The sequence below is a fragment of the Ixodes scapularis genome, unplaced genomic scaffold, assembly GCF_016920785.2.
Source record: "Ixodes scapularis isolate PalLabHiFi unplaced genomic scaffold, ASM1692078v2 PGA_scaffold0__279_contigs__length_252992795, whole genome shotgun sequence".
Taxonomy (NCBI): Eukaryota; Metazoa; Arthropoda; class Arachnida; order Ixodida; family Ixodidae; genus Ixodes; species Ixodes scapularis.
This window is the reverse complement of record NW_024609835.1, coordinates 62,371,954-62,392,037: the sequence shown is the minus strand read 5'-3', so window position 1 is coordinate 62,392,037 and position 20,084 is coordinate 62,371,954. Positions and strand designations below refer to the sequence as shown.

Sequence of the window (20,084 nt, the reverse complement as noted above, 5' to 3'; positions counted from 1 at the left end):
CACATTTTTTCATTAAAGAGCACAAGTCTGCAATATCACCCATGCTGTATGCGTTACCAAAAAAAAGGTGAGAAAATACGTTACTCTTTAGCTGCAAATAAAAGGAACGCGTTGCCGTCCTACGTTACCTAAAAAAAGAAAAAAAGAACTCGTTACCGTTGCTATTACGCAAAAGTAACGTACTGTAAAGTACGCCACTTTTGCGTAACCTTTTTAAATTATGAATTAACGGGTTTTACTCTTTTGGCGTTACAGGTACGCATAAGCGCCATATTTCAAGAGACATTGTGTCCATCCAGAAACTGAATATAATTACCGTATCTTTTTTCACGGTTCCATCTTAATACTCACAAACAAAGCGCAAAAAAAAACGCAAAAACTTTAAAATTTGTATAGCTTGGCGCCCCGAAACACGCAAAAAATGAAGTGTATTTGTTTTAAGTTTTGGGAAGAATATGTAGCGAGTAACAGAACTACGTTACTTGTTACTCGAATAAAGTAACGTAAGTATGTTACCTGTTTGAAAATCTAACAAGGACGTTACAACGTTACCGGAAAAAGTAACGCGTTACCGGTAACGCCGTTACTAGAAACGCGTTACCGCCAACACTGGTATCACCCCGACTTCGCGTCCCTACTGAACGCCTCCAGTTAAGTTTTTACTCACAAGTAATTTCTTGCGTCTTTGACATTCTATCATCACTGCCAATTTAAAAAACAAAAACGTTTCCTATAGCCGTCAGTGAATATACTGTATTATGACTATGACTACACTATGACTACACTGACTATAGACCCTTTTACTGTTTACAAACATGAACTGCTGCTTGCGTCCCAAGGTACTTCTGGTCGCTCCGTCCGTGCAAGCCTGCCGAGCTTGCTTATGTCGCCACTGCTAAGCATGAATGGTACACGAAAAACAAAGTTGGAGATTTAACTAGTTCCGTCAGATGTTCGATTGAGAGTCTTGGGGGAGACAAGTTGGTTTACAAGAATGTTTGAAAAATGTGAACAGATTTTGGGGTTCCGTTGCATTTTTTGTTTTGGCGTTAGTTTGAAAAATATATGGTTAAATGTTTGGTCGATGTTTCAAGCGGCGGTGTTAAGGTGGGCTTTGTCCTGAAGTTGGCTGAGATGTCAAAAACTGGAGCACCACCTGGTGGTGTCTGCAAAGGCAAGTGTTTTTATTAGGAATATGACTATGACTATACTCTATTAGGAGATCTGTGAATCACATAATGATCTTGTCATACGAAATTGCTAACCTCACTAACCGTTTGCGTGCGAAGTCGACTTAAGGCCGGGGTCACGCTGCTCCTACCATCATACAAAAGACAGTCTGCAAACACGAGTCACCGCAGTATCCGTGGTTTGAATGCCGCGTGCCAAGTTTTCTCCTCGAACTCATTGCCATGTGGCATTCGAATTACAGATCTCGCGGTGACTCACGCACGAATCTGTATGCAGACTCTCTTTTGGATGATAGCTTCGTTCGATTTACCTGCATCCTGCGGCACTGGTGCAGAAAAGTTTAGGGTGGTGTACTTTCGCTTCTCTCTCAATACACATATTGGAAGTACACTGCCCTACAATCTTCAGCACCGGTGCAGACGGTGTTAGTCAATCCAACCAAGCTATCGCATAACCAGTGTGATCCAGGCTTGAGGGGGTCATGAAACGATATTGGGTTGAAATGTTCACGACTTTGCGAAGGCGTACTGGTCCTAGTCTGGCCTTGATATACTCGCATGGACCGCCGCTGATTCAGAAGCTCCTTGGTGGCGGTGAAATTTCCAGAATAAAAGGGGATTATTTCTCTCAGTCTTGCCTTCACAAAGCTTGATAATGTAACTGTGGGATTAAAATTGGCATGTGTATGTTCATACCGACTGAACTTCCTCAACGGGCGACAAGTCTCCCTGCAGTAGAGACGACAAGTTTAGCCAGTGCAGTACAACTGTTAGCCTGGGGTCTTTAACGTGCATCACGGAGTAGTGATACACGACCGCACGCCGGTACGATGCTCATCCAGATCGAAACAAGCAGGGGTGGGGGAATTGAACCTAGGATCCCTGGGGTCTGCAGCACTAGCTTTCGCTCCACGTGCTCCGAGCTGGTGTGCGCTAGCCCACTAGGCCACCGATCCCACCCAATTGTGGAATCGAAACCACCAACCTGACGACAGTCAAGCGCGGCTCATGGATTGGACAGGAGAACTGCGTGAGCACTCGGCTTCGGCTCGTCACAATAAATGCTTCAGCGGAAATTCGGGTAGCGGCTCGCGTCCAAACACTGCGGTGATGAGAATAGCGGAACTCACAATGCCTGGAGCTCAGCACGCGTTTTTTACTTTGCCAACCCGAGCGCATAGCTATGATTAACGTTGGCGGCGTAGAATAGGTATCCGGCCACGTGGCCGCTTGTTCTGGCTCCCAGTTGAGAGGATGAACGATGCTCATATTTTTCGAATTCATTTGCCGACTCTCATTGCTTATAAATAAAAAATAAGGAAGTATATTCGGTTATTAAAGTTAGGTAGTGATCCTGAGTAGTATTTAGGCGAAAGTATACAAATCATTTCATGGCCCCTTTAAGGCAACGATAACCCCTGAGGGCAGTTTTTTAAACTAACCAAAGACAACACTTTATACTTTGAATACCATCTTTTTTTAGCATTGCGGGAGCTCTAAGGAGTACCCAGTTATTGGAAGGTTGCAGAAGCCACGCTCGTTCGTAACCCAGTAAATCGTAATAATGCATCTAATTAAACCCTCGACTTTCTTACAAGTGTTCCGTGCAACAACAAAAAATCACATCTAATCGCAAGCAATGGACTATTTTAATAAAAACGGCTTTTTTTTTTCTCCCTACCAATCAGGCTTTGGCGAACACCTCTCGTGTAAGACTCGGTTATTCGAATTTGGGGCAGATTTACGTAACTCTTGAAATGCGATGGAGACTTGCATCGCTGTGGCACTTACTCCTTGGCAGTATTGTTACGGAAAGTAATCTAATATTTTGTAAAAAAAAATCAGTCTGCTTCTGTGAGTTTTTTCGTCGTGTTTCCTCCAGTTTGCTCAGATCTACCAGCAGCGCTAACAATAATTATCTCCAACTGGTGTAAAATGTGTTTATGTTTACTAAGTGAAGATTGTTTTCTTAAACATGTTGCTGTCATGTATGGTGCATACGGTTTGTCCTCTCCACCCTCCCTATTTGCTTTCTCTGTAATACATTCTAAATGTCTGTTTTGGGGGAAAAGGACATGAACTTCAACCTAATAGATACATTTTTCGTCAAATAAGGTGTTTATTTAACAGCACTCTGCAACAGCTCGTTTGGACTACCGTCTGTATAAGTTAACGGATGTATACCAATGTCACAAGATTGTGGGTCAGCCTGTCACAAAGCAGTGGTAAAACGTGATAAGGGCGAAACTCACAACTTATTTTGTTTTTTGTGTTATCAATGCTTGTCACTCTTAACTAGTAACTGATTTATTCTGAATGTATTTTTTGCCTGTATTATATTGTATAATATTACTGACCTTCCCCCCTTTATGTAATGCACTAAACGGGCCCTGTAGGTGTATTAAATAAAATAGAGTAAAATGAAAAAAAAAATGGTTCGACCGATTGACAGGTGATAGTGCCACGCCCGGTGTGCATGTGAACGGGGGAGGCGACGACAGGGTATAAGAGTGAATCACCTATGAACTATTTAGTCTGCACTTTAAACAAGAACTTCTAACAAAACGAAACAAAGTAAAACAAGGTAATGCATGCAAAACTTACCAAACACGTGCTCGCCTCCCATTTGGACAATTGGTAGGAATATCAAAAGTAAACTTAATACCAGCTACGGTCTAAAGGCGCACCGAAGCCAAACTACATCAAGACATAAAGTTTCATCTCTCGTTCCCCGTCTTCGCTTGACCAGAGGTGGCGATGTCTCCCAAATTGTCTAGATGTCCAGTTTATCGAGAGATTATTTGCCAAGCACGTCCTCTTACCGCAGCACAGTAAAGAAAGAAAACTCACATGGAAACACAATGTCTTTTAAACGTTGGACTCAGCTTCCCGACTCCTCCCCGACCGCAAAACTAGAGAGGAGCACCTCAGACTGTTCCCGGGACTTTCCCAACTCCTCTTCCCCAGGCCAGTTCTATATATAAGAAACAGCAGCATTCTGCAAAACTCTCAGTTGGCAAAAAAAAAAAAAAAAAGAGAAGAGCTTCTTTGCACGAATCAACGCTCTTAGTTTTAAATAAAAAAAAAATAACTGCAAGTCAGTTCTAGCACTACAAAATAGCGACAACAATATACCTTCACATTGCACTATGCTCGTCAGTGGTTGCAGACGCAACCTTAGATGACCAGCAACAGACGCCCGGCAACAAGTACCTTCTCCGGTGAGCCAACCTTCGTATCGTCACGTGCACCAAGAGTACAACGGAAACGAGACCGACAAAATCAAAACCACAAACCTTGAATAAATTGGAGATTCGTGACGTAAAATCTCTGCACACTAGGCTACATAAAGCTCTGAGCGATAAAGGCACTGTGTTCCCGGTTTAAGGTTGTTAACCATCTGGTCCCCTCGCAACCCTACGACACCTCCTCTGGGAGCGCGCTGCTAGGCGGCGGAAGACGGAGGAGGCATTCGCCCAGCTGGGCCCAGTGAGGCCTAACTCGCTGTGTTTAAGGCGAAGGTCTGATTGCACCGTTGGGCAGGCTAATCAGTACTTTTCCTGTCTACTACTTCTCCTTCTGTCTTCGTGCTTTGCTCGCTATATTTTCTTTTCTTTAAGCATGAGCCAGCTAGCCCACATCGCCGCTTTAATAAGGAAACTTCTTTTTTTTTATAGAAGATACTAGATTTTATTTTATTTATTTATTTCAAGTACTCTTCAGGTGAGCAGGGCATTGCAGAGGGGAGTGGAGTACGGGCATATAAAATAGGAACAAAAAACAACAAATCATAAGAAGGCAAATAATTAGCTGTTAAAGGGCAACTGGTATCGCTGTAGTGACACAAAATACGACCCCAGCCAAAATATTGCGTCCGGGGGATGCCGCATTCTCAACTAATGACGATAATAAAAATGCGATCCGCCACGAGCCGCTGCTTTTTTGCGGGCGGCCAGCGGGTTGCCGATCGCTAAAGTAACATTGGGCCGTGACGTCATTATCGTTCTCATTTTTTTTTTCCGGTCCGGGCGTTGCGCGAAATGCGCTTCTTTGAGCCGCTACCACCGCTACTTCGGCTTTTGATTGGCGTGTTTAGCCGTTGCTTTTATCTGTAGCCCGTGTAGCTGGTATAGCCTTTTGTTTCTTTGCCCTTGTGAGGACTCCAGGACTCGTTTTAGCGAGCAACTCGGTGCGCTCAAGACTGCCCAGCTGTTCCTGTACAACTTGTACGCTGTTCCTGTACAACAACCGAGTACAATTTGTAGCGCTGTGGGCTGCTCAAACAACTCGCTGCGCAACCCGGAGGTGCTTTTTCACAAGTTTCAAACAGACCGGAAATTGGAGAAGGTGTGGGTGAACGCTGTTCAACGAGTGGACTTTGGACTTCGGCTTTTACGCGCCCCAGGAAAAAAGAACGAAAAAACAGACGTGTACAGCCCAGCGCACGTGTGTTCGGGCGCCGCGGCCCACGCCGCGAGAGCCTCAAAGCTTCGTGTCTGGGACTGACCCGCAGCGCGAAAGCGAGAGGGCCTCCAGTACTGCACCTCACTGGCGGCGCCGCGTAGAGCAACGCCGCTTTATCCAAGGAGCCCCAATGACAATTTAGGCCTAGCGACGAGTACGGAACACCGCACGCACGGCTACAGCCGCCAAGTACGGCACCGAACGAGTTCACTCGTTTACCAGTCGCTAGCTCTTGGATCTACAAGCGACGAGTACGGCATAGCGCAAGCACGGCGGCGGCGACCGAGTACGGCACCGAATGAGGTCACGGGATTTCCAGTCGCTAGCTTTTGGGTATACGCACTCATATGCTGGATAACTACCACGTATACAGAATTAAAACAAAATCAGCTTACCTCCTATCTTTAGATGGCTAGCGCAACAGAAGTAAGTGCCGCTCAGCCTGCCTACTTGTTGAACCAGAACGATCCTGACGTCACGTTCACATAGCGGCTGATTTCCAGTGTGGCCGGGGCCTCGAGCGGCTAGTTTCGGTTTTGTTGGCCGCGCCCCAAACAAAACTTTGAGGCGTCGATATCTTTAAAACTAAGCACAATAACGAGAAAAAAATTACACCTTGCAATTCAGGGACGCTGACTGCACTAAAAACAGTCATAATCCAAAAATCGAAAGTATGGACCGGAGTTGCCCTTTAATACAAAACTAGAGTACTGACACTGTTAAGAGAGTTCAGGCGACGTCATAAGATAAAGTTACCACAGACGCTGGAAGGTGGTTCCATAGATGCGTGATTAGGGGTATGACGGAACTGTGAAGTGTTGTAGTTTTTCGCGATTATACGCCTACCTTGCATAGGCGAAAAGCTTTTTATTTCCGGGGAGGGGGAAGAGGTGAGGGTGTACCCAGCGGTTCCCGAAGCGAGGGTATTTTTATATGGGTGTGTGTGTGGGATCGAGGGGGGGGGGGGGGGGGATAAGGGCGCGAACCTTTGAGCCCCCCTTCCCCCCCCCCCCCCCCCCCCCCCCGCCGTAGTCGGCGCTTATGTTACCTTGTGCTGCTGTGATCAAGACGCGACGATACTTAGAAGGGAGATTTTAGTAGCTTTTTACGCAAGTATTTTGATATATTTTGTGAAACAAACGCACCTAAAAAGTTCTCTACGTGACGCACGGCTAGGCGGGCTCAAAATAAATTTATTAGATGTTACCCTGGCAGTGTGATGACAGTTAGTGAGTATGAAGTGAACAGATCCGTGCAATAAAACGTTTTAAATGAAGTATCAACATTTTAATTGATTTTCGTCTTATGATATCCACGCAATTAAACTCCTCCGGAAAATTACGATATTTTGCAAGGAAAAGCAAAACTTGACAATTTTGTTAATGGGGCTCATAGGAATCAGTTTAAGTAAGATTTTAGAGCCGTGGAAAAAAACTATACGCGTCCAAAAGTTCAATTACTGCTTAATGATATTTTATGACTGTCATCTCAAATATTCCATGAAAACATTGCGATGTTTGTTGTTCAGGTGGAATTCTCATTTTAGTGTGTGCGCCGAAGCGGTGATGTCCAAGAAAGTTGGGGATGAGGGACAATGACTGTAATTGAACACACAATCTGAAAAAAGTAATTAATCCGAAACGTAATATATACCCTCGTTTTACGTTTTTTTTCTAAGAACTTCATACCAAAGGCACTTAAATGCTTGTTATATCCGTTTCGTAGTTTTGTCTATTCGTGTGCCCTTTGCGGTCGTTCGATTTCTCATACTATCAAGACATTCGGTGGGAATACCTTTGAAACGGAGGTCTAAGACAATATTACGTTATGAATGCGGCATATATAACATCATATCATGAGTGGGGGGATCGGTGGCCGGGTGGGCTGAAGCGCACACCCAGCTCGACGCGCGTGGAGCGAAAGCTCGCGCTGCAGAACCCAGGGATCCTGGGTTCAATCCCCACCCCTGCCCGTTTCGATCTGGATGAGCATCGTACCGGCGTGCGGTCGTGTATCACTACTGCGTGGTGCACGTTAAAGACCCCAGGCTAGCGGTTGTACCGCACTGGCTAAATTGCTCATCTACAGCGTGTGACTTGTCGCAACTTTAATGGCTGACCAACTACACGCTGTATAAAAAATCCCCACAACCCCAATCATATCACGAGGCTTTTATCGCATGGCAGCTAAATAAGACTGCGATCGTTGACTAACGATATGAAAAAAACGGTCAACGATATGGCCAAATATGTTCACCAAAATGTTGGCCAAAAATGGTCAACGGTATTAAAAAAATATTTAAAGTACTGTCAGCCCCATGTTTAGATACACAGATGCAAGGTGGCGTCATTAAGGATCATAACTAAATAAAGTGCTTAGGGCAAGTTGCATGGGAGCGATGGAGTCAAATTCTCCTTGAGCGGTCTCCAAGCATCGGACGCGCGAGGTTCTACACCTTATTCCGAAAAATATTACTTTTTTTTTTATGCGTTAGTGTTAGTCCCCTCATGCATGCGCTAACCTTGGATTGATTTGGACTAACCAAAGGTCGCAAAATCGCCCTGAGATGGCGCCACTGTCGCGTTGGCTGTGGAAACTGGCTACGATCCACCTTCTACAAGCGCCGACAAACGGTGGGCGTGGTGAGGAAGGGCTATAGGGTGCGCGCTTTGGACGCCCTCAGAAGTTTCTGCTTCCGGATTTAAAGACCTGCGGACGCACACGGGGCACACGGGCTGCGGTTCCGTTCTTCGACCTGCCACGCCTGCCACGCCGTTCTTGACGGGCATGTACCCTTAGCATGTCACCAGGCCGTAAGCGAACGGTGTCGTCGGCCTTCTATACACAACACGCGCGGCAAAGTAAGGCCCAAGAGGACCGACGACGCCGTTTCCATGAAACCGTCGACGTTCGGAACTGGAGGTTGGCCCACCTAAGACAACAGCATGCGAACCGTACGCGCCGATCGGGGGAAGGTGTGCTGACTCCAACCGAGGCTGTCAACGTTCGGGAGCGGACACTGACTGGTACATAACATTCAAACGGCGGCCTGTGTGGCTCACTTCACGTTGCATGGGCGCTCATGTGCATGATCAATCCACCGCAAGATTAAACGAACGTTCCAGGTGAATAAATATATACGCACAACAAAATGGTTCTGTCACTCTACGTGCATCGCGCGCACGTCCTTCATGCACACCTAAAATAAAATGGCCTGCTCGCATCAGGGAGAAGAGGGGTTTCGGGAATGTTCACCCCGCGGAAAAGTGCTGAGAGGCTGCATCCACCATGCTTTGTTATATCATAGCCTCCTCTATACTAACAAAGCCTGGCAGATCGCCACGAGATGCGGCTGCCGAAAGTGAAACGGTAGAGCGGCAGACAACTGATGAGAGGAGAAGCATGTAACAGGCTCCCCGCTGTGGCGGGACGCCGAAACACACCTGTCCCGACGATAGAATATCCGCTCGTGCTCCTTGAGTTCCTGGCGCTACGGCTTCTTTTCTAGTCGGGTTTGAAAACCATGTTTCTGGTACTCGTCGCTGCAGAGGCTGTGCGCTGACTACAAGCTCCCGAGAAATGTAGTGTGCTACCAGATCCTCGCAATCCAAATCTGCAATCGGTCACTCTATGGCTCCGTCGTCGAACTGCCAGGCTTTGTCAGTATAGAGGAGGCTATGGTTATATATATAACCGCTGCGCGAAATGCTAACACATTTCTTCGAGAATCAGCATAGCGGCAGAAGTGAGTTTGGCCCATTTTTCTTTATAATATCATCGAATAGCACATTTGACTTGCAGACAGTTTCGATTAAACACGTGTATTACAGCAGAGCTGTTAAGGGCAAGTTTCCCCAGTATCGTGTCCGTGACGCGAACAAATGGCGACACAAAACTCCAGACAGCTACCGCCATCTATGAGCGACGGCGGCAACCTCTCCAGCCTTTCCACTCTGGTTTTCACCATAGTGGAAATGCTGAATTTCTCTAGGCGTTGTCCTAGAATTCGTCCTCGAGGACGACGCGTAGAGGTCGACGTCCTCTAGGTGTCGTCCTCGAGGTCGTTTTAGAAGTCGTCCTAGACGTCGTCCTCGAGGTCGTCCAGAGGTTTCCCTCGAGGTCGTCCTAGAAGTCATTCTTGAGTCGTCCTAAACGTCGTCTTTGAGGTTGTCCTAAACATCGTCCTCTAGGCATCGTTTTAGACGTCGTAAAGATGACAACTTCGTTGGTACTCCATCTTCACGTGAAGCGGGAAAGCTCTACAATTTTTTTTCTTTTAATTTTCAAAATTTCAAGATGAATCAGAACAAAAACGTAAAGAAAAAGTTAATTACTACTTTCCTAAACTATGCATCATTTTGCTGCTAATTTTTTTCTTATATCATTTGTGCATTTTACATTTCTATTATAGAACGTGCACACAAGGGCCGTATTGAAACAATCAGAACGATGAAAAATCGTCATCCCATTTTTCTCTCACATTAAGGCCGGTCACATTAAGAACGCTACAGAAACAGCGCCAATGCGAGACTATTCTGAACATATCATTAGTATTATACTGCAAGCTGTACCAGTGCTGCATGCTGATATAGGGGGAATCGGTGGCCGAGTGGGCTAGCGCACACCAGATCGGAGCACGTGGAGCAAATGTTGGCATTGCCGAACCAAGCTTCCTGAGTTCAATCCCCACCACTGCCTGTTGCGATCTGCATGGGCATCGTACCGGCGTGCGGTCGTGTACTACTACTGCAATATACACGTTAAAGACGCCAAGCTAGCGGCTGTAGTGAACTGGCCAAATTGCTCATCTACAGCTAAGACACCGGACGCAGATTGGGGTACACTAACTACCGGCTGTATAAACAAGCACACAACACAAACAACACAATTAATTCAGAGCAATGTACCGACCTCAAAATAAAGCTAGACATTTTATATTTCTTCTGCGTTAGACGTGGTGATACCTTAACGTACGTTTAATAAACCTGCCGTATACGCATACCGCAGAACAACAACAAAAAGTAATTCAAAGTACAAAACTGTTCCACATAAAAAAAAAAAATAAAAAAAACGGAAACGTGAATTTAAAGGTTATTTCGACGGTATATATTCTGTGTCGGAAATGGCAGATCGTTTCTATACCTCGCGTTAAATTTATTTTATGGGCTCGATGGCTATATTATGGGGTGACGAAGTAGCTCTCCTTAGACTGAATGCGAAACACGCGAATGTAAAATGGCCGAGGCAGAACGTGAGGTGGCGCTTTCTCTCAAAATGAGTCTGCTTGGAGAAAACATATTTGAACACATACACACACGCTGCCAAAGTCCCGAAAACTCATAGACGCGACGGCGCAGACCTTCGCCGATCCCCAAGAGAGAAATATCGCATCGCGGGCCGACGCCAAGCAAAAAAGGAAAAAAGAACGCATTGCCGGCAAAGCCCTCCGGGTGCGGAGAGATATACATAACGTCCGCGGGTTCTGATCCCGGGTCAACTTGTCCGTGCCGGCGGGGCTAAAGCCGCTGGCCGCGGTCGGGAGACGACCTTTTAGCGGACGATACGCCGGCATGGCCCGTCGAACGAAACCTACGACGAGCTTGCCTCGACTCTACAAGTACGTGGTTTCATTTTTCTTTTCTCCCTGTGTTGACTGGTTGTTGCTTTTATAGACGCGCACTTTTTCTTGCTTACCGACGCGTCTTCGGCCCTCATAAAATTATTAAATTTCACGTACTGTCTCGCGGAGCCTAAATAGGAATCAACGAGAGCTTTCTCCGGCACTCATGACGACGGAGAAACAAAAAAAAAAAAAAAAGAAAAATAAAGAAGCAATTTACATTATGTATACGCCAACTCATCTCTGTGACGTCACGGCGCGGTGGTGGCGCGTCGGTCGCACTTCCGGTCTGGGGCTGTGGGCAGAAGTCCCCATGCCAGACGTGTATTCCTGCGTTGTTTTGAAGGGAACCAGACAAAAACCTGCCTTCTCGTCAAAACGCCGGGACTAGGGTCGTACCAAAAGCGTCGAGAAAGGTTTGAAGGTCAGTTTTTACGTGCTCGGTTCGTCCGAAAATCTGGAGATGTGCCGTGAAAAGGAAGAAGCAGACGCCGTCGGACAACGATTGCTTGGGCGGGAAGCACTTTGTGTTGAATTTAAGGATACTTGTGGTCATCAGATTTATTTGTTTTGTTCCAACATGAACGCCAGAAAACCATCAAGTTTTGCGGACCACCTGCAGACTACGTTCAGTGCGTCTTCAAGTTCAAACGGCCGCCTGATCGTTTGAACTGTCGTCTGCTCTTTCAAACCTTTCTGCTTTTCGTCTGCTCTCTTAGACGACGCCGGCCCGTAGATTAAATGTCCCGGTAATTGCTATAAGAAGTAAGTGCAGGCCTCAAAAGACTTAAGTTTGAAAGTTGGTAAGCAGGCTGGATGTATACAGTAAATACAAGGAGATGTTGATCATTGTTACCAGTGACCATCACTGACTTGCTGTGCCTAATTGAGTTGGTTCGATTCTGCTTGCGATTTTCAGTATCGACGTCGACCATCTCAGCTACGGGTCACGCTTTTGCAGCCCGAGCGGTGTCGCGACTGAAAATTGCGAGCGAAATCTCATTATGTGAATGAGCTTTTAGCGTGCATACTGCGGCGTCCACGCGGAATGAATCGCAACATGTCACATTGTTCACGCGAAATTTCGCGGTGTAGCGAGCCTCGGTAATTTCGCTGACGCCGCTCAAGTAGTCAGACATCGCCAGGAAGACGTAGAATCAACAATTCGAACGCGAAAAAGAGCAGGGGGACTCACACCGACGCCGACAACATCGCATTTCAATGGTTTGTTTATGGGCGACGGCGAGCTTCTTGCCCACATCCCCATCGCGCATGCGCGGCGCCGGTGGCGTCCGCTAGGGGCGCTTCGGTTTGTTTGTAAACATGAGTCAGTATATATGCAGCCACGATCAGTTTGAGCAGTAAGGTTGCACTCCTACCGTTTTAACTGACTCGGAAAAGATTTGGTTTGTGACATTTTATGTAACACCAAGACACGGTTTAATCGTATTTAAAATGTTCGACAGGCGCGGTTAATAGTGATAACTTCAACGCGACTACAAATGTGGCCCAGATTTCTTGCTCTCTTGTTCTAGCGCAGTAAAAGGATTCAGTGCTTAAAAATACTGCTTTCGCATATAACATGTTATGTTATGCGCGACAAGACAGGCTAACTTGTGTTTCTGTGAACAATGCGATACCTTCCGCTTCGGTTTCCGTGATGGCAACGAAACGTCACCACCGCTCACACGAGACCACGACGACTGCGGCGGCATAACTGACCCGTAAAGATCGAAAATCAACTCACCAAACACCTTGACCTCGCGTTCTCCGACCACGGTCTGGAAAGACGGCGCCTCGGCAGAGGCCTCGCACCTGTAGTTCCCTTCCGTGGAAAGGTTCACGGCAGCCACGAAGACGTTGCCTTCCCGCGACTTGACCATCTAAAACGAAAACCGTGAGCGTAGAAAAAGTGCCTTAGTGAAAACGTCTGTTCTCGTTCGTTGTATGTGTGTATTTCGTGCCGCGGAACCATTGTCGATGATGATCGGCCATTGGCACTCTTTCAGACGAAATTGTTTCGGCACTTGTGTACCTTTGGACCCTTCAATAAAAAAAAAATGTTTTGTGACTGTGACAAAAAAAAAAAGAATTGGTTAGTCTGTTGGTTAGTTGATTGATTGTTTGATTTATGTATCTATCGATTGATAAATCTATAAATTTATTTAATTATTGTTTAATTGATCGAAGAACGGCGCTGAAATTGGGTCCGAAACAAGGATTGCAAGGCCGTTAAAAAAAAAAAAAAAGCATTTCGTTTACAAATGCGTTAAATGTTGGCATAAATCTTTTAGGTGTCAGGAGACATTTTGGTTATTGTAAACGTCGTGGCTCCCATCACGGCCCTTCTTTCGGCTGCATTAGCCCCGAGAAGATGGGGGGAGGGGGGGGGGGGGGGGGCGGGGGACCTGACGGCTCCTCGTCGTGACGCAGTCACAAGGATCACTTGACCACTTCTATGCTTCGTTCGTTGCATGTAGGTTGAGTTGCATCATTCACAATCCACGTTTAATTCTCTATTTCGAACGAGAGTTTACGGTTGCTTTCAACCTACTCTTTTCGTTGTACCTCTTGTCAAAATCGAACTCCAGCTTCGCGACAACAGTGTCGTCGCGGCTTACGGAACAGGACCCAGGTGACCCAGCTTCGTGTTATCGTACTGACCGGTCGTGGGGTCCGAGGCTAAGTGAACAAACATGTACAGATTCCGCGACTGCATGGGTCCCAGACGAGTTTCATTTTTTTTTCTTTTTTTCTTTTTTAGCCTGACGGAAACAGACAGAACACAGAAAAATTAATCGCGAGAACGGTTGAGCAGTTGTTGAATTGGCATTCCGATCACAGTTTTTTTTTTGTTTTTTTTCCCCAGTTTGCTTGCGCCTTTTTAAGGGGGCCTTTTTGTCGTGAAAGCTAGTCTAGTTTTGAAATATTACGCATGCGAGGCATCAACTTTAGCCTTACCTTCTGCGTTAATTTTTCGGCAAAGGAAGTGCCGGGCCCGTATCGCCTAACAAACCTGGCTATAGCGAGACACGTTCTAGCTCAATCTATGTTGACGTTTGTACCGCCGTCACCTCGAAATAAATGGAACATACACGAAAAATTAATTCTACGTACCAGGTGATGCGAGGGTAATTCAATTTCATACCGTGTTTATTTCAGCTGTACGTCCCAGAAAGCAGCAAATAGAATCGACGAGTGTGTCACTGCGACGAGAGCGTACGCCACCACAGCACAACACTTCAAAAATGACAAGGGGACGACGAAAAGATAAGACTCACCTACAAGTCGGAAAATCTAGGGCAAGGTTCGAGCAATTGATACCAAAAGAGTTCACTTAGCAAAAAAATAAAAAGGGTGGCGGGAAAAGTTTTTTTATTTAACGAGGCAGCCGGTCGTGTGCAGCTAGTGACGAGGACCTTGCTAAGCCTTGTCTGTTGAGTACGGCTACGGCCTCTCAAGTCGGTGGGATCGTTTTCGTTACTTCCAGGATTTGTGGATCGAGCGGTCTCCACCGAGCATCGTAGTTTCAAGTGCGTATTTCTCTTCCTTTGCTGGTTGAAGTCTGGGAGCGCGCGAAGAACATGTAGAAGTATGCCCGTTGGTCTCTAAGGCGAAATATCCGAGCGGTGTTGGGGACTGTCATGAAGATATTGTATACGATTCCATCGTAACCTGGAAAAAAACTTCCGACTGTTTAGCTTGGCGACTTCTGATTTGTTCTTAGGTTTCGTCATACGGACGTTTTGCGTCATAGCAAAAACCAAATACACTTAGCGAACAGTTTCTGCTTCTACGTGTTAAGTCACGCAACCAAAGTAAAGCAAAGCAAAGGAAATACCTGACCCCGTCACGTGATCTTTGTTTCTACGCCACCATCGAGAAATCAAAGCGCTCTAGTCGCTCCTGCTTAGGACTAATTGTGAAAGAGAAGGTCTTGCACGTTAATGTGTTACCCAAAAACCAACCCCTAAATACATCCCATGCTTAGTGAATTGTATAAATGGAAGTCATTCGTCCTAGGATTGTGCTATGGAAGGTACTATAGGATTGTGCTATGGAAGGTACTATGGGATTGTGCTATGGAATTGTGCTATGGAAGGTACCCGTCCTAGAAGCTCAGTTGAGTGGAATGCTTTATTTACTTGAGAATTTGCTCAGAGGAGACATTTTCTAAAGTCACACACTTTCTTCAGTGCTTACCCCAATGTGGATCAGAACTCCTAAGATAAGGTTTAATTTGAGTTTGAGTTTATTCAAGGCAACCCTGTACAGAACTGTCTCAGGGGACGTGGCGAAAGGTACTTCGAGTGACTGACGGGGCCATGCCACACTCTTAGCAGCAGCCGATACAAAAATAAAATGCAAAGAAAGTTACCCAATAAAATATAAGTCTTTGCAAAAGAAAAGCAAAAACAGCAGGCATAACAGAAATCTGCTAATCAGATACACTCTTCAGTTTGCTTCAGACGCTTTTGTACATATACTAGCATACAGCATAACTCTTCAAAAAATTCACAACATATGTAGCGGTGGCTTTTTTTCTCTGTAAAAAATAGTTCTTTATATATTATTTTGGGATTATTGGGCACTATTTCGAATATCTAAGATAATTGGGTATTGATTTGAGCGGCCTGGTATCAGAAAAATTAACCTCTGGTCTCCATAATTTGTACGTGGACGAGTTTTAACTAGAAAGTTTTGCCTTGAGTTATGCGGGCCAACTTTTGTGTGGCACTGTGCGGTAAACATTATATTTTCTAATTAAGGTATACGCCAAACTTTGAGTGACAGTTTGTAATTCTGTAGATTTCTTACGTTTATTATGTCGTATCTTTTAAAATAAGAGATGACACTTTCAAAAAGTTGTACGTTACCAAGCTCGCAATGCTTGCTTCTGCATGGATAGAAGACAATTTAAGTTTTGGTTGTGACATGGTTGACCAGACTAAAAAACCGTAACTTAAAGGGACACTAAAACGCCCAAACGTTTTGTTTTTTATTTTTCCAGGCGATTCATAATGGTGTCAAAAGATTCCCCAATCAATATTTTGCTACAGCGTCACGTATATTTCTAATAAAAAAAATTCAACAGCTCAAAAGCGAAACCGAAACTGGACTGGAGAGGAAGAAGAAACATAGAGGAGGAGAGAGTGTGTGGAAGTCACGTGATTGTGCAACTTTGTTCTTTAATCAACGTATTTGTTGCTTTTTAGAAGCCACAAAAATGGGTACCATATTTATTTTCTATTTTTAAAATTGAGTGTGTGCCTTCGATGACCCACGACTTCGATTATATTTGGTGGTTTTGTCTAAACTATAGAAAATGGCATGGGACCACAGAGAAGAGAATGAGCGCGACTCAAAGCGGCCAGTTTTCGATCGGCGGTTTTCGGGCAGAAAGAAAGCGAATTTTGAGCCGCAAATTTTGGTCTGGGTAGTTGGGTTCTCATATGTCGTGTGCAAATAGAAACATTGGCGAGCATAAACACCCTGTCAGTGTCCCTTTAAGCGAAATTGTACCAGGACAAAATAGGTTTGACGTTTTACTTTTGTGGGGAGATATTATCTTAACTTTTTCAAAACACCAACAGCTCAAGATAGATTTTTTCTCATGGAATCAATGTATTTTGTACATGATAGATTTTTATAAAATAAAACTCCCAAGAATGGAATTGTTGATGACTGTAAAATAAAAGAGTCCTGAAGTTCCAATTTCAAATAAGAAGGTAGCGTCATTCCTTTTGACCTAAACAGTAAGAACTTTGTTTTAAATACGTTTCAAGGAAGTGTATCTGATCTAAGCCACGAGTCTGAACACGACAACCAATTTTTTGTCCTTCTGAAGAGTTCATGTATGCCTACTCCAGAAAACATTTGTATCGTCGGCATAGAGGTCGATATTTGAACTACCCTGTGAGTTTACGATGCCATTTATATATAACTAAAATAAATTAGGACCAAGAATGAATCATCGGGAGACTCCATAGCTGATGCACTGAAGTTTTCAGTTTTTATAGTTTCTTACTGTATACTGTGTGCTGAAGGTGAGATAGTTTCTTTTATTAACGTCAATGCATCTCCGCGTACTTCGCAGAACGGAAGTTTTCTTAAAAGTATATCATGTCGAACGCAGTCGAAAGGCTTTTTAAAGTCAAGGAATATGCCAAGTCTGCAGGCTTTATGTTCTATGGTCTGAAGAATTTCTTCTTTTATTCCAACAAGTGCAACTTGTGGTGATATAATCTTCTCAAAAACCGAATTGCTCACTTACTATAATCTTATTTGAATTTAGGAAACTGACGAGTCTTTTATTTATAATATGTTCAGCTGCTTTTGAGAAGACGGAAAGCACAGAAACAGATCTGTAGTTGTTTAAATCGTCGACTGTGTATAACAGACACACGAGCATGCTTCATTTTGTCCAGAAAAATGCCTGTGGTTATACTTCGTTTCAGCTTCGGTCCAAGCGCGGCCGATGTTATGAGCTGAAGGGCCAATCAAGCAGCGAAAGAGGCACAACGTCATGGCGTGCACCCTGCAGTTGATAGGACCAGTCGGTATTCGCCGTCTCTCTGTGCGTGCTCCTCCGCCGGCCAGACCTATCAAGCACAGAGAGCACGCCATGACGTTGCGCTTTTTGCGCTGTTTGATTGGCCCTTGTGCTCATAACATTGGCCGCGCTCGGACCTAAACTGAAACCAAGTATAGCATAAGGTTAAAAACATGTGCCATACACTGATTGTCTCACCGACAGCCTTAGCGATCTGGGTTTAATATCACCCGCTCCAGATGCACAATAATTTCTTAAAGATAGAATTAAGTTACAGATTTCTACTTGTCAGCTGGGTAAAGAAAGAAGAAATTTAAACATTTTGTTGTAATGAGCTGTTCGCGCGGTATTTTTACGTTGTCGTTCAAAGGAGTACCAAGAGCAACAAAGTATGCATTAAATCGGTGTGCTTTTTGTGCATTTGATGAGCCTCATTATGAAAAGGGACATTTTTGTGCCCAGACATTATTTGAAGTTATCGACTTGAGTCACTTGACTGTTTCCCATATTTTACGGGAATTTCCCATAATTTCTGAGAACTTATTCATGTAATATTAACGCTTTGCTTTTTTTAACATCAGCGTTTAGTTTATTACGTATCTTTTTAAGCATGCGAGGGTCACTCTAGTTATTCTTTTCTACAAATATTTGAAACAGCTTGTTCCGGTACCGTATTCTTTTATATATGTCGTGAAATGTCCAAGGTTCTCGCGTTTACGTTTTTCTTAATGCCTTTAAGGAGAGACATGTGTTATACGCAGGAAAGAAACGGGATAAAAAGGCATTGTAAGCCCTCTGTGGATCCCTTTCACTCAAGACACTATTCCAATCCAGACCCCAGATAAGATCCTCGGAGAGCTGAATATTTTGTTCCGAATGGTCTCTGATCAATGTTTCTTCTTTATATTTACATGCTTTTTTTACAGGGCGGAATACAGTATATTGGTAAGTAGTCACTGAGATCCCACGTCAATGCATCTGATCTCACATTTTTAACAGGAAGACTTGTTATACAAAGATTAAGGATTGCCTCAGAAGTCAAAGTAATTCTAGCAGGTCCGTGTATGGTGTTCCAGCAACCATAGGATTTAACTATTTCTTAGAAATGCAAGTAAAGTTCATTGTACGAATAAGCTTTTATGTTGAAATAACCAACTAAAACTGTTTGTTACCTCAGTTTTATGCTTCTTTCAAGTAACAACTCTAAAAAACGCAGAAAATCCCTCGCGGATCCAGATGAAGGGTGGTACAAGATAGCTAACAGGATGTCACAAAGCTGTACAGCAATGCACTCCACATTTCTGTCGAAAATTTTGTATTCATGAAGTACTTCACATGGCAGTTTTGAACAAATATAGATAGCAACACCACCACTTCTTTTTACTGAGTGGCATGCAGAAGCACAATCGTAACCAGCCAGCGCTGCCTTACCTCCTTGTTAAAATTCTCAACGTTCGTTTTCATACTGACAAAGAGGGAAAAGAAATCTTTGAAATATTTCAACGCAGATATGACCCACCTCCCTCTCCACCCTGAAAGGATTTTGAATTCGATCATAAAAATGTCATGAGCTCAATAAAACGTTGAGATCTGAGATTCGAATCTCCGGTTGAATAGTTTATGACGGTGAAGTTATCCGCAGGAAATATGGTAACATATTTTCTGCCTTGAAACACAACTGATAGTTGAACTGAAAGTCATCTTTAAACTTGGTTTAATAATAGAAGGGCAGATACAGCTGACATCTTAATCTTAATTAGGCTAATTATTATCAAATACGTTGTGAGTAATTTCGTTTTGTTAGTAGTTGGCATGGCTCGGATTGTTCTTATTCATAAACGCGAACTATGACATCGTTTTTACCTGTCAACCGTTTCTCCGCGCTTCCCCTACTCCAGCCAAGAAAATGGCTCCAAGCGTTTGAGGACTAAATATATGCGGTAGCGGAAGCACACTAAAGTTCTACGTGCAATGATATATGTGTTTTGTACACGAGCGTGTGTTTTTAGTAAATGCTTCTCTCTCACCGTGTGCTACGTGTGCCAACATTAAGATTTGAGAGCTGTTCGATCGATCTATTTTTATTCATTTACAAAGAAGAGGACACAACTAGCAAAACTGGCACTGGTGGAATCGTTAGCGTGATAGTTATTTATAAAATTAGATTGTTCATTAGGAGTCGACGCTATTAATTTCGATTTCTTAAAAGTATCGCAAAATATTCGTTCATAATATTTGCTAAAATATCTCAACATTT

At 44.3% G+C, this 20,084-nt stretch overlaps 1 protein-coding gene across 1 annotated transcript in view; it reads right to left on the bottom strand.

Moving 5' to 3' along the window:
• LOC8042731 overlaps positions 1–20,084 on the bottom strand; it is a 351,040-nt gene that overhangs the window by 83,806 nt on the left and 247,150 nt on the right. The window contains exon 3 of the mRNA XM_029972218.4: positions 13,022–13,157. Coding sequence (XP_029828078.2) covers positions 13,022–13,157 — 136 coding nt within the window. The remainder of the gene's footprint in view (positions 1–13,021; positions 13,158–20,084) is intronic.